The 12,486-nt window shown below is 51.4% G+C and overlaps 1 protein-coding gene across 1 annotated transcript in view; it reads right to left on the reverse strand.

The window, feature by feature from the left end:
• Positions 1-536: 536 nt before the first annotated feature.
• The window catches only part of LOC117310962 (scavenger receptor cysteine-rich domain-containing protein DMBT1-like), a gene marked incomplete at both ends in the record, with an annotated part of 33,602 nt that continues 21,652 nt past the window's right edge, over positions 537-12,486 (reverse strand). The window contains 12 exon segments of the mRNA XM_073799844.1: positions 537-704; positions 707-734; positions 736-809; positions 812-923; positions 5,433-5,461; positions 5,464-5,616; positions 6,480-6,651; positions 6,653-6,689; positions 8,592-8,742; positions 9,003-9,032; positions 10,729-10,755; positions 11,884-12,207. Of these exon segments, the coding sequence (XP_073655945.1) occupies positions 537-704; positions 707-734; positions 736-809; positions 812-923; positions 5,433-5,461; positions 5,464-5,616; positions 6,480-6,651; positions 6,653-6,689; positions 8,592-8,742; positions 9,003-9,032; positions 10,729-10,755; positions 11,884-12,207 (1,305 nt within the window).

Consider the following 12,486-nt stretch of genomic DNA (forward strand, 5'->3'; position numbering starts at 1 on the left):
TCCTCATGCCACCCCACCCCGTGGCTGTGCACCCTCCTCAGAGGGTGGCGGTCAGGGGACCACCTGCTGCCTTCACAGCCTTCCTTGTGGACCACCCTGCTTGGCATGCTCTTTGTGCGGCACCCCATCTCCTCCTTCTTGTTTAGTCCTTCAAACAGGCTGTGATATGGCTCCACTACGCTCATTCGATGCCTGCAGAAACTGGCTCAGAGAGGTGCTATTGCCTGTCCAGAATGATGCGCTGGGACGGGCAGAGCAGGCATCCCAACCTCCATCTGCTTCAAAATCAACGTTTTCCCACTACAGGCATGTCTTTTTTCATTTAAGGCTTGCCTGGAATTTAGTCACTCAGTCTAATTTTACTTTATAGCTAACCTGCTTGATGGCCACTCAGTTCTCCAGGTGCCCAGAGGTGACAGCCTGGCTAGTTAAGCTGGAGCTACCGGGAGCCCAGTCTGCCTTCCTTGAGCTCTGGGCTGGTTGTGTGTGAGTTATCAGGTAGAGGCTGAAGTCCACCCCATGAAGACACTCCTTACCCACTCCGATGAGATCATAAGTCAAAGATGTAAAGTCATCGCGAGATGGTGACGCCACACAGGTGTCCACAAATAAGGCCAGGGAGGCGTTAGAATGGAGGATTTCAGCCTGAAGGTACAAATCCTGGTTCAGGTCCACATAGTATGGGCTGCTGGTCACGGGATATAAAACGAAGAGGATGTATAAAAGGAAATGTTTCATGTCAAAATTGCTGTATTGTATGTTCTTGACCTCGAGGGTGTCATTAGCAATGTACATCGTGTTAACCCAGTGTTCTGGAGCATTTTGCAGCTGACGTAAATGTTGAGGTCCTTCCTCCTCTTGATGATGCCACGCGAAACAGCTGCTTTGAGGGAGTTGGAGTAGGTGATGGTATCATTATCCACCTGGGAGAGACAGGCAGGCGAGCAGAGTCAGGCAAACGTCACCTACTAAGGGAATCTCGTTGCTGCTTTGGGTGAGAATGAGACTGAAATGATGCTGCAAGATTTCAAAACCTTCCCAGAACCACACAGAGACGGCACATGCCTATCACCATGGCTACCGTTCCCTGGGATGGATACACTTCACCAGCTAGACTCCCTCCTTTCACACATCCCCTTTCCTCTGCCACGTGATGGGGACCACAGTGTGCTGGTGCCTCCCAGGAGCTGCTGCTTATGGAAAGATGGGGGTGTCTGGATGACCCCCTACCCCTGCTGTATGACTAAGCTGAGTTTGGTCTCCATGGCTCAGGACCCTTCTGGCTTGTTCTATTTCATTCTCACTCTTGCTGGGAGAAATCAGGGGAGGCAGTCGTGGGAGGGGGCTAGTAGGATTCGTTTTCACTGTGCTGTTTGGATGGGTCAGTAGTTACTGCAGTTTGGTGTCTGAAGCTGCTGGAGCCTGAAGCAACAGAGATCCAGAGTTATGGCTGCGGCAGGTCTCTGACCTCTGGGGCAGGAAATTCCCCAGAGGCTCATATGGACAACAAGGTGGTGGTGGTGTGTGGGGGTTGGAGTGGAGGCCATGGCAATGCTGGGGCACTTCCTGTCACGCTTTGCTTCTCCACTCCCCAAACCACAGGACATTTCCTGCTGTGCCTTTCATGAAGCAGCAAATTCATAAGAACGTTGGTCTCTCACGCTGTTTGATGTGCCTACCGTCTCGTAAGAGTGACCTTTCCAGAGACAAGAGTCTCACACCTGGTGGTCTGTAAGCATTTCAAGGAAAGGGTGATGTCTAAGCATCTCTCTTTTCCCAGGGCTTGGTGTTAACTATAGCATCAGTAGCATCAATAAAGATCCGTGGAATGGAGGAAAGGGTCCAGGGGACGGAAGTCCAGCAAAAGTACTTGTGATGAAAGAAGGATGGTGCCAGGAGCAACCAGCCCAAATGGCCAAGAGGACACAGGTGAGCAGTGCCCCTGCAGGCCCCATGGTCATGATCATCTGGCCGCAGGGGAGGTGAGCACAAGAGCAGCATCCCCAGGTGGAGACTGGGGGTGGTGCACTCTTTCCCTCCCAAATGCTGTGATGGTCCTAAGCAAACTTGTCCTTGCCTGGTACGAGTTCCCACCAGCCGTGGGTGCCTCTGCGAGAACAGGAGCAGAAATAACACCATAGCGGCCTAAACAGAAGCCCTAAAATGTAAGACAACCTTACTCTTAAAAAAATATATAGGGGCTTCCCTGGTGGCGCAGTGGTTGAGAGTCCGCCTGCCGATGCAGGGGACACGGGTTCGTGCCCCGGTCCGGGAAGATCCCACATGCCGCGGAGCAGCTGGGCCCGTGAGCCATGGCCGCTGAGCCTGCACGTCCGGAGCCTGTGCTCCGCAACGGGAGGGGCCACAACAGTGAGAGGCCCGCATACCGCAAAAAAAAAAAAAAAAAAAAAAAAAGCAAGTTTGTCACTGTCACTAAATGTCATATGACATTTAGTTATATACCCTGTCAGGAGCAAAAGTTCATTCCTGGCCATTTGGGAAATCAGACAAGTTCCCTTCTGAAGCCAGCACTTGTACAACTAAATATAATTATTCTTTAGAGCAGCATGTGTCGGAGAGGCTTTAACTTCATGTCTAAAGTTGCAAAATTCAGCTCTGAGTTTGTCCCTTCCAGAAAGACATGTGAAAAGAGACAAGTTTAACAACTATCTAAAGTGGTCTTGCCACCCTGGGACCCTTGCCTACTCTCTGACCGTGGGTTTCCCTTTTCTCCCGTCAGAGGGAGGCTCTGGCCTGCAGGGGGCGCCAGCCCGCACTTTGGACTCAGGTCTGGCAAAGGGCCTAGGATGGGCTCTATGCCTTCCATTCCTTCATGGGAAGTACACTGTATTTTCCGCCTTTATATTTTCTTTAAAAAAGCGGGGGGAGCTTTATATTGGAGTGCCAGTGGTTATCGCAATAAACCATATAATGTTGCCACCTTTGTTACTCCTTCAAAGACAAGCTGAGGTGCCTTCAGTTGAACTCTGTATATTCACATGACAGTGTTCTTGAATCCACATCTGCCTGTGGTTTCCGCGGTCAAGCTAGATTCTGAATGCACGCCAAATAATGAAAGGTGGGGTGCCGGTGTATTTCTTGATCATCAGAAGCTGTTCTGATTTTAAATTAAAATTCATTATTAGACGTCTGCTCAGCGTACAAGGCACTTGGGATGGAGTGGGAGTCCGGCAGACACGTCAACGGCTATCCCATAGAGACCCGGCCTCTTCCGCCTGGCATCCCACTCCTGTGGTGGGGAGACCTTGCCTATTCAGACACACGAGCCAACGTTTGTCAGACACCCACTAAACGGGGCACCTGGAGGAGATGCAGAAAGTCCCAGCTACGGATCATACCGTCCTGCCTTTGAATGCCGGCTCCACAGTTCATGATCATGTGGCCTAGGGCAAGTGGCTTAACCTCTGCAAACTTCCGTTTCCTCACAATTAAATGGGAATAAAAGTTGTCTCGGGAATTTTGAAAGTCTCGTGGAACTCTTAGTTCAGTGCCTGGCACGCATACTAGTCCCTAATATATGATTATAAAGGCTTAGGCTCCACACCAGGGGCACTCGCAGTTGCATAGATGAATGAAACATTGGCCTGCCCTGGAGGCACGGTTTACTAGGGGATACAGGTATTTAAGTAAGCAGAGGAATCAGAATGTAGCCTGTGCTGCCCATGACCAGCCAGGTTAGAAGACCAGGGCTGGCCCGTGGCTTGGGCAGCTCCTATTGGAGATGAAGGAACACAGATAGGAGGGCTCAGATGTCAGAGGCTCCAGGCTGCATATTTGGAACTGGGAGGGTGGGTCACCTTTGGCAGACTGATTCCCACTGACTAAACTCAGTTCAAACCAGAATCCAACACGATTGACTGACAGCGCGAAATGTAAAAGCCAGGTCGACTAGAACGTTTGCAGGGCGTGACCCATCTGTACCCTCCTCTGCATGTAAGCCTCCCTGACCCACTCGGCTCCTATCAGAAGGAGATCTGGTGTCTGTAGGGACTGTCCAATGGGAGCTGGGGGCCACAGTGGCAACTGCAGACCCTCGGCCCAGCACCCACCTGTGGCTGACAGGCCCATCTGGTTAGCTAAACGAGTGTCCCCTCCCTCTCTCACGGTTCCTTGTGACCTTGCCAGGTAATGAACACACGCTCATAGCACCTAGCTAGGCACGCGGCAAATGTACGGTACGTCTTTGGTGACGGGCAAAACCCTCTGATCGCGTGTGTCACACACATTGTACGTATTTGAGCCTTTTGTGCTGTATATTTATACTGCGGTCCTAAACCTAATAAAAGTATTTGCACTGTGTCTGTTCCCTGACAGACAAAATCTTGAAGTGATTACTTAGGTGTCAGCCAAAAATTCAGAACTTAGAGTGCAGAGTTTTAAATGAATTTACATACAATGAAATGCAACACTCTAAGTTTACCATTCGGTGGGGTTTGACAGTAAAAGACTCAACACTCCATTAATTCAAACAGCTCCATCCTGCCCCTTTGCAGGCAGTCCCCTCCCACCAGGTCGGACTCACTATGTACACAGATTTCATAGAAATGACATCACAGGGTGGGTAGCGCCTGGCTTCTTTCACTCAGATGCCACATTTTGAGATTCTCAGAGTCTGGCGTTGGCCCTACCGCTTCCTGGCTAAGTAGCTTTCAGCAACCTGCTTGACCCCTCAAAGCCCAGTCTCCCTGTTTTTCAAGCAGGATGACAATGAGGGGAGACTTGCCTCATCTTGGTGGGGATTTGGGGGAGTTTGACACAGACTAATCTCAGTGTCTGCCACTTGTAGGGGGACAAGATTAAGGAGTTTCCCTGGGACATGAGATTTCTCCATGCTAAAATCTGCAAAGTCCCAGGTCAACCAAGACACTGGTCACCCCAGGTGGTGACAGCTCAACAAACGATAGCTGCAGAGGCCGATTTACTGTGAAGCTAATGGAGGTTAAGCTTCAGGGCCCCCGCACAGGCGTTTTCCGGGCTCAGCAATGCACTGGCTCAGCCATGTGCTTTTGTAAGATTTCTAAAACTAAGATATGCTTGCATTCTTTCCATGAACGAGGCACCTGCCTCTCTTGCCCACCCCAACACCAACCTGTATCAGCTCCAGGCCCTTCAGAACCTGGAGCTGGCCCTGGGAGCTGCTATCGCTCTTGCCGAAGTGAGAGCAGCCTGCCAGGCAACCCTCCTCTGGTGGACAGTGGTGGGAAAACCTCCCCACTGACTTTCCTTCCTTCTATGTGGACACGGCTGCAGCTGCGTCACGGCACCAAGGGACGGATTTGTATCTTCAGCCCGATTACGTTCTGGTTATACCATAATCGTGTTTTCTGGGTCCCCAGAATTCAAAAAGCACAGCGCAGGGCACTGTAAGAAAGCTGGCTCAGCAGGAGGGAGAGGAAGAAGCTCCAGGCTACCTGCTCGATGGTGCCACAGCCAGAGTAGGAACTGTGAAGGTCACCTGGCTCGAAGTAATCTGGGGCCGACACCGGTAGTTCCTGTTCCAGCCGGGAATGACAAGGTCCCTGGCAGAGTAGCCCAGGGACTGGAGGTAGCCCACGCTCACACTGGCTCGCATGTGATTCTGCAGGCAAAGCAGCTCTGGGGGCCAAGGGCAGACAGTGCGGTCAGTGTCAGCGCCCCCCAAGCCCACAGGAAGGTGCAGAGATTGAGATGGCTGGCAGATGGTCTGCCTGCGGACACAGCTCACCACCACGCCAGGTGCCCTGGGGCTCAAGTCAGTTTCACTCTCATGAGACCCCTTGAGGGCCCAGGGACTAGGATTTCTCTGATGGAGAAGTGAAGGCAGGGTGTGAAAAAAGCAAAATGTTTTGCTAAGTTGCCGCTTATCCATATAGTAAGTAACGCTCGGTTGAATTGAGGGGATGTCGGAAAATCAACATCCTTAGCTATGGACGTAAACATAGGTCCTTTAGCTAAGGGGCAGGTCGGTGCTTAAAGTCCTGACCTCAGGATTTTAAAGAGAGCCAGTACCTCACCTTGCCCGGCCCCTGGCCAATCTGTACATCAGTCCACTTAACAGCTCAAACCGTGGCCATCAGCCTCTGCTGGACGAGGCTGAGCGGCCAGCTCAGACCGTCTTCAGGCAGCAGCCGAATGTGCTAGGTCTCAGGACAAGGTCACAGTGTCCCACACTCTGGGAAGGCCACAAGGCCTCAAGCCAGGTGATCTCCTCTGCCCTTGACACTGACATCTCACTATCTGTTGAAAGCAACACCTTGCCCTTCTACTTCATCTCTGCTGACCACAGAAAGGCCAACGCGCCGCCCATCGGCCATGTCTGGGAGCCAGAGTCCCAAGACCCACTGCCCTTGGCCCCTTTCTGCACCGGATCGAGCCTTGGTGACCTGAAAGGCGGCCATCACTTCTCATCTCACAGCCATGGGATGGCTGAGCAGCAGAAGTCACTCCGAGGGGCCCCACCCAGACAGACGGGGACTTACTTGTGCTCCCAGGGGAAAGGCTGGAGGAGTATTCAGCCTGGAACCCTCTCATCTTGACGCTGCCGTCGCTGATGAAGCGAATGGACATGAAGTTGGATGACGAGGTGAAGGAGCCCCTTGCCCCGTCACAACCCCGGGCGAGCAGAGGGGAGCTGTGGTAAGGGCCGTCAAAACACTTCAATATAATCGTAGTTACAGCTGCCTTCAAGCCTGCGGAGACACAGCACACAGTTCTGGCTTCACTTTTTTTTTTTTTTTTTTTTTTTTTTTGCGGTACGCGGGCCTCTCACTGCTGTGGCCTCTCCCGTTGCGGAGCACAGGCTCTGGACGCGCAGGCTCAGCGGCCATGGCTCACGGGGCCCAGCCGCTCCGTGGCATGTAGGATCTTCCCGGACCGGGGGCACGAAGCCGTGTCCCCTGCATCGGCAGGCGGACCTCTCAACCACTGCGCCACCAGGGATCTGGCTTCACTTTTAACCAGGATTTGATGCAGGGGGTCAGATCTCCATGAGAGGCATCACACCTCTAAGCCAGAAACTGTGACAAAATTAATAATCGAAAGTAATGGATTTCCTTTTTTACTGAAGTATAGTTGATGTACAATATTATACAAGTTACGGGTGTACAATATAGGTGATTCACAATGTTTAAAGGTTATACTCCATTTATAGTTATTATAAAAATATTGGCTATATTCCCTGCATTGTGTTGATACAATGTATCCTTGCAGCTTATTTTATACATAATAGTTTCTACCTCTTAATCCCCTAACCCCTGTACCGTCCCTCCTCCAATCCCTCTCCTCACTGGTCACCACCAGTTTGTGAGACTTTCTTAAATCGGGCGGAGATTCATCTTCCCATGACCTCCATACATGGTTCTAGTCCTGCCTTTTGGGGTCACACATATGAGATCTACAGCCCCTCTCCTGACAGCCTTTTGCATCACATGAGAAAGGATCACATCCTACCTTAGACTTTTTCTTTGATCCAAAAGACCCCAGTTTCCCATAGAATTTTTTAAAATCCATGAATTCATAGTGATAGAAACAAATAATTGAACAAAAAAATACTGGGCAAGTCAAATAGCCTCTCTGCAGCTCAGGTTTCTTATTTACGAAGGTGAACTCTCCCTACCCATGTATACTGAGGAAAGCCGTCGTGAGGCTCAAACAGTGTAATATATGGAGAAGTGCTTCATAAAATGTCACAAATGGTGGTCATTGTTATTAAGACGCTGACTCAGAGCCAGTCACGGTCAACCTTCCTCCAAAGGATTTCATACAGTCCCCACAATCCAGTATGAATTGTAATGATGAAGAGATTAAAATAATATTGTACCTTTCTCAAAACCCCACACAAATTTCTAAGGCAGAGACTCCCAAGGCCACTGCAACCAAGAGAGAAAACTACTTTGTTCAGTGGTGGCTGTTAGAGGAGAAATTATGGACGCCCCTTCCCAGGACTCTAGAAACTACTGGTGACTCGCTGTGGTCACCCCTCCTTGAACCAATCATGTACCACTGTCATTCTGATGAAGCCTCCTCCACTTAAAACAAGGATTCCCACTCTTCATTGGATGAGGAACAGATAACCTAACCTCTGCTGCAGGGATTTTCTCCTCCTCTGCCCGAAACTCACCCAAAAAAAGGAGGGAGTAGAGCGAAAAGGGTTCAGAAAAACTGGTGTGGTTGTTAATAGGATTCTTGTTACTATTACTCCTAACAATTATTATTATTACTATTATAATAAATATTGTAATAATAATTATTATTATTACTCCTAACAATAATCCCACTGGATAACATTGTCCAAGTATTTTCATATATTTCTCTCTTGTGACCCTCCCAGTAACCAGCAAGGGTAGGAAAGCAGTTATTTTATTCTCCTCTCTTGAGGCTAAGGTGAATTAAGTGATTTCCCGTGATCACACAGGAAATTAGTGACATAGGTGCAACTTGAAACCAGTTGCTCTGGTCCTGGTGCCACCTCTGTGCTCGGTCGACAATGGAACCCATAAGAAAAAATGTCAACGGGGCAAACATCTCTCCTGAAGTGCTAGGTACCATTTATCCCCTTCTAAATGTCTGCAAGGTCCCTCGCACACACTTACTGGACGTCTCTGAAGACCAGAGTCACACGGTAGTCGTTCTGAACTTCGATGTCCCACACGCACTTGGCATTGTTCGGATACTTCCCAGGGTAGAATGGGCTGGAAAAGCTCCCTGAAGGTTGGGACAGGAAGCCTCCACAGGAATAATTTGCTGTTGGGATAAAATGGAAATACTGATGACCCACAATGCACACTGCACAGTCACCTGGGGAGATTTTTTAAACAATTCCCAAGACAGAAACCCACCAGGCAGTGCCTAGACCCCAGCTACACACTGATGGTCAGTGGGGCGCCCCTCCACAGAGACTGTCCTTAGGGAAAACATCTCCTCACCATTCTCCTCATCCCTCCCCGGTGTCCCTGTCACTGAGGAGAAGGGAAAGGGGACTTGTCAGGGAGCTCAGAACTTACTGGCTGGGCGGGTGGGGGTGGAAACAGGATCTGTTGACAAAGAGAAAACATAATGATCAGTTCCCTGGTACCCTTGACACAACTGTTGAGTCCTTGCTGGCTCTGTGCCTGGAAATGCGCCAACCCTGGGTTCACAGTGAATGCTGGATACAGGCCTTGCCCTCAGGGACCACACAGCCTGGAGGAGAGGATGGAAAAGAGCAAATCCCAGCGTCATGGGCTGGGACTGCGATGGAGCAAAGCCCAGGAGGTGGTGGGAGCCTGGAGCTTTGGCTCCTGACCCAGACTGAGCAGGGAAAGGGGGTTGGATAATCAGGGAGGCAAGGCAGAAAGGGAGAAAGCGTGTTCCAGGCAGAGAGAACAGTGTGTGCCAAGGAACCTAGGTGTACGCGGCACATTTGGGGAACCTCAGTGTGCATGCAGCAGGGACAGGAGGGATGGCGGGAACTAGGAGAGAACTGTGCAGAGCCCTAGAGGTTGTCCTGAGCAGTGAGGATCTGTGACCAGAAGGCCCTGAGGAATCAGTCCCTGAGACTGGGACTGACCTTGGCATCTTGTGAAGATGCCCCTAGCTGCACTGCAGAGAATGGATCAGAGGGGAGGGGCAGCCTGAAGCTGCTGCGGCTTCAGGAAGCCAGGTGGGGAGGAGGGGAGGGTGGGACGGAGAGGAAAGGTCTCAGGGTGGGGGGAGAGGGGGGAGCTCAGCAGCAGCTCGAGAGCAGCCTGTCAGGAGCTCTTGCTGATCACACACTGAGCTCGGAGATGAAGCGGGCTCCAGCCAGCCAGCGCTGACCGGGGTCTAGTGTCCAAGGGGAGGGGTGGGATCTACACGGGGGAGGGGGGGCAGCCTCGCCTAGGGACTGACCAGAGATCCGAATCTTAGGCTGGCCAGGCTACTAAAGGGCAAAGAGGAGCCTAAAGAGAGGCCCAGCCCTCCTGGGGCTGGGACATCAGCTGCAGGCGTTGCCACGTGCCAGGAAAGGCAGGAGAGGCAAACGCTTTGGAGAGCGAGCACCGTGACTGCAGCTCGGGGACCAGCAGGCAAGGCTGGGGAGAAGGAACCCGTGCCCTCTCGGTCAGGTGGAGAAATATGATAGTTACTCTGAGTGGTTGCAGTTTCTAGAAAGAAAATGAAGTGATTTTAGGATATTGCTGCATCATTCTTTAATTCCATGGTCATCAGTTTGATGGAGAAAATAAATCCTTTTCCTTACTGCAGGACTTCTCAGAGCCTTGACCATTCCAATTTAACACTGTGACTGGCCAAAAAGGGTCGGAGTATATAGCACTTCCCAACATATTTAGCACCAGATCTTTTCTCTGTATCATAAAAATCATTTGAGGGATTGCTGTCAATGTGAAGAATTCTTTAACAGACAAACGTTTGTAGCAGTGTTCCTCGGCCATGTTTCCAGCATGGCCACAGTTCTCTATGGAATGACTACGAGTTATTTTCATTGGAAACAACCAGAAAACCAAACCTCTCCCCCACAGCGTCTCTGAAGGAGCGCTGGCAGCAAGCGGTGGCAGGAGACCAGAGGGGCCCTCCAGCCAGAGATGAGTAACAGCCATAGTTTGGGGGACTCAGCTTATCACTAAAAGAGATTCCAGAGTCCTCAGAGGGAAAGCACTCCATAGGAGGAGGCTGCTCTTCTCCTTCTATTTCTGGAAACCCGAGAGGGTAGAATTCCGGAGAGGAGTCTTGGGTTGCGCTGCAGTGACTCACCTGTGGTAGTAGAGTAGATTTCTGGGCCTGCAAGAAAGAGGAAACACGATCAGCCTCAGCACCCAGTATGTGCTGAAACACACCTAGCAGGTTCCTGAGAGAGAGACGCTGAGTGCCTGGCCCCTACCCTCCAGGGCGTGAGAAGAGCGGCCTGGGAGTTGTCCAGGAGAGCTGAACAGCAAACCTCAAACTCATATATCAGTCTCCACAATAAAAACGGTTTGGGGGGAATTCGTTGTTGCAACCTGTATTCACCCTTCTCTGCCCTGGTGGTCCACTAAGAAAGGTACTACACCAGACCCAAGAAATTCAGGGACCAAGGAATATGGGTGATGCATTCAGGGAAACTGCCCATCTTTCAGGGAAGTTCAGGGTGAGAGGAGCCCAGCACAAAGAGCCCTTTTCTGGAGAAAACCACACTAAAATTGAAGCTCAATGACTTGGAAGCCAAGCTGAGCAGATGAAACTGGCGGCCACGTGGCGCCCACAGTTGTGGAGTTCCAACTGCTGTGGGAACTACTCTACAGGCACCCAGACAGAGGGGTCCAGGCAGCCCAGCATCACTTATTTCCAACGTCAAAGTGATTAGCTCTGTGTCTAGATGGCCGAGTGGACCCAAACCAGTCCTCAGCCTCACAGCATTTATGGGCCCCCTGAGGCAGCAAGACTGACGGGTCCAGTTCCAAGTCCAAATCCCATGTGTGACCTGTCAGGCCCGACCGTAGGTGATGACAAGGCTGTGGCCAGCAGGCCACCCAGGGTTCACTGCGCTGCACACGGCACCTGCTGCCCAGACAGTGCATCCCAGTTCCCTGCAGGGGCTACCGTGCAGGACGCAGGAACCAATCCCTGGGCCACCTGCATTCCTAGGCCATGACCTCCATTCAGAGACCTCGTGACAGAACTAGCCTCTCTTGCCTCTGCCTTGCACTGTGGCTGGAGAAAAAGGGCTTCAAGTCACTTTCAGTTTGGTTCTTTGCTCCAAATCACCAGCTACATGCCTGGCATCTTGTCAAAGAGCTCATACTAATTCTTAGCAGAGAGACAAGGTGATGTAAGGAAGCGAGAAGTGTAGAAAATGCTTTGAGAGGGGATCAGAGTGAAAGAAGGAAACCACACCCCCAGAGAGGGACACCCAGCTTATGTGAGACCAACCTGAGCAGACGACACCGGCGTCCTCGCCGTGTCCACAGTTGTGTGTGTTCCAGCCATTGTGAGGGCAGCTCCACAGGTAGCTCTCGTGCCCCATGCAGCGCACGTCGTCTAGGACGATCGGCCCTGAGCCCTGACCGTACCGGGCACTTCCAGGGGCCGACGTGGCCCAGCCACAGCCCAGCTGCCTGCAGACCACGTTGGCGTCGTTGGTGTCCCAGCTGTCATCACACACGGTGCCCCAGGAGCCTCGGTACAGGACCTCGACCCGGCCCTCACACCTGTTACCTCCATTCACCAGCCTCAGGGCCAATCCTGAATCAGTTCCTGGAAGGAGACGGGAAAATGCACTCTTCTGTGTCTTCCGGAGGAACAGGTCCTGAGGACCAAACGCGATTCAGAATCCTTCCAGGGAAAGACTTCTGAGTTCAAGGTAATGTTTTCCTTCCGGAGGACCTGACTGAGCCTGGTCATCATCATTTATCCCCACGGGGCTGTTTGATAGAACCCTTGGCTGTGGACAGAGGAACGCACATTTTCTGATGGGTTCCCCACAAGGTCCAGCATTTCTGTGGCTGATCCCAGCCTTGGGAAGGAAGTGGGAAG

The sequence above is a fragment of the Tursiops truncatus genome, unplaced genomic scaffold (genome assembly GCF_011762595.2).
Source record: "Tursiops truncatus isolate mTurTru1 unplaced genomic scaffold, mTurTru1.mat.Y mat_scaffold_733_arrow_ctg1, whole genome shotgun sequence".
In the NCBI taxonomy this organism is placed as follows: Eukaryota; Metazoa; Chordata; class Mammalia; order Artiodactyla; family Delphinidae; genus Tursiops; species Tursiops truncatus.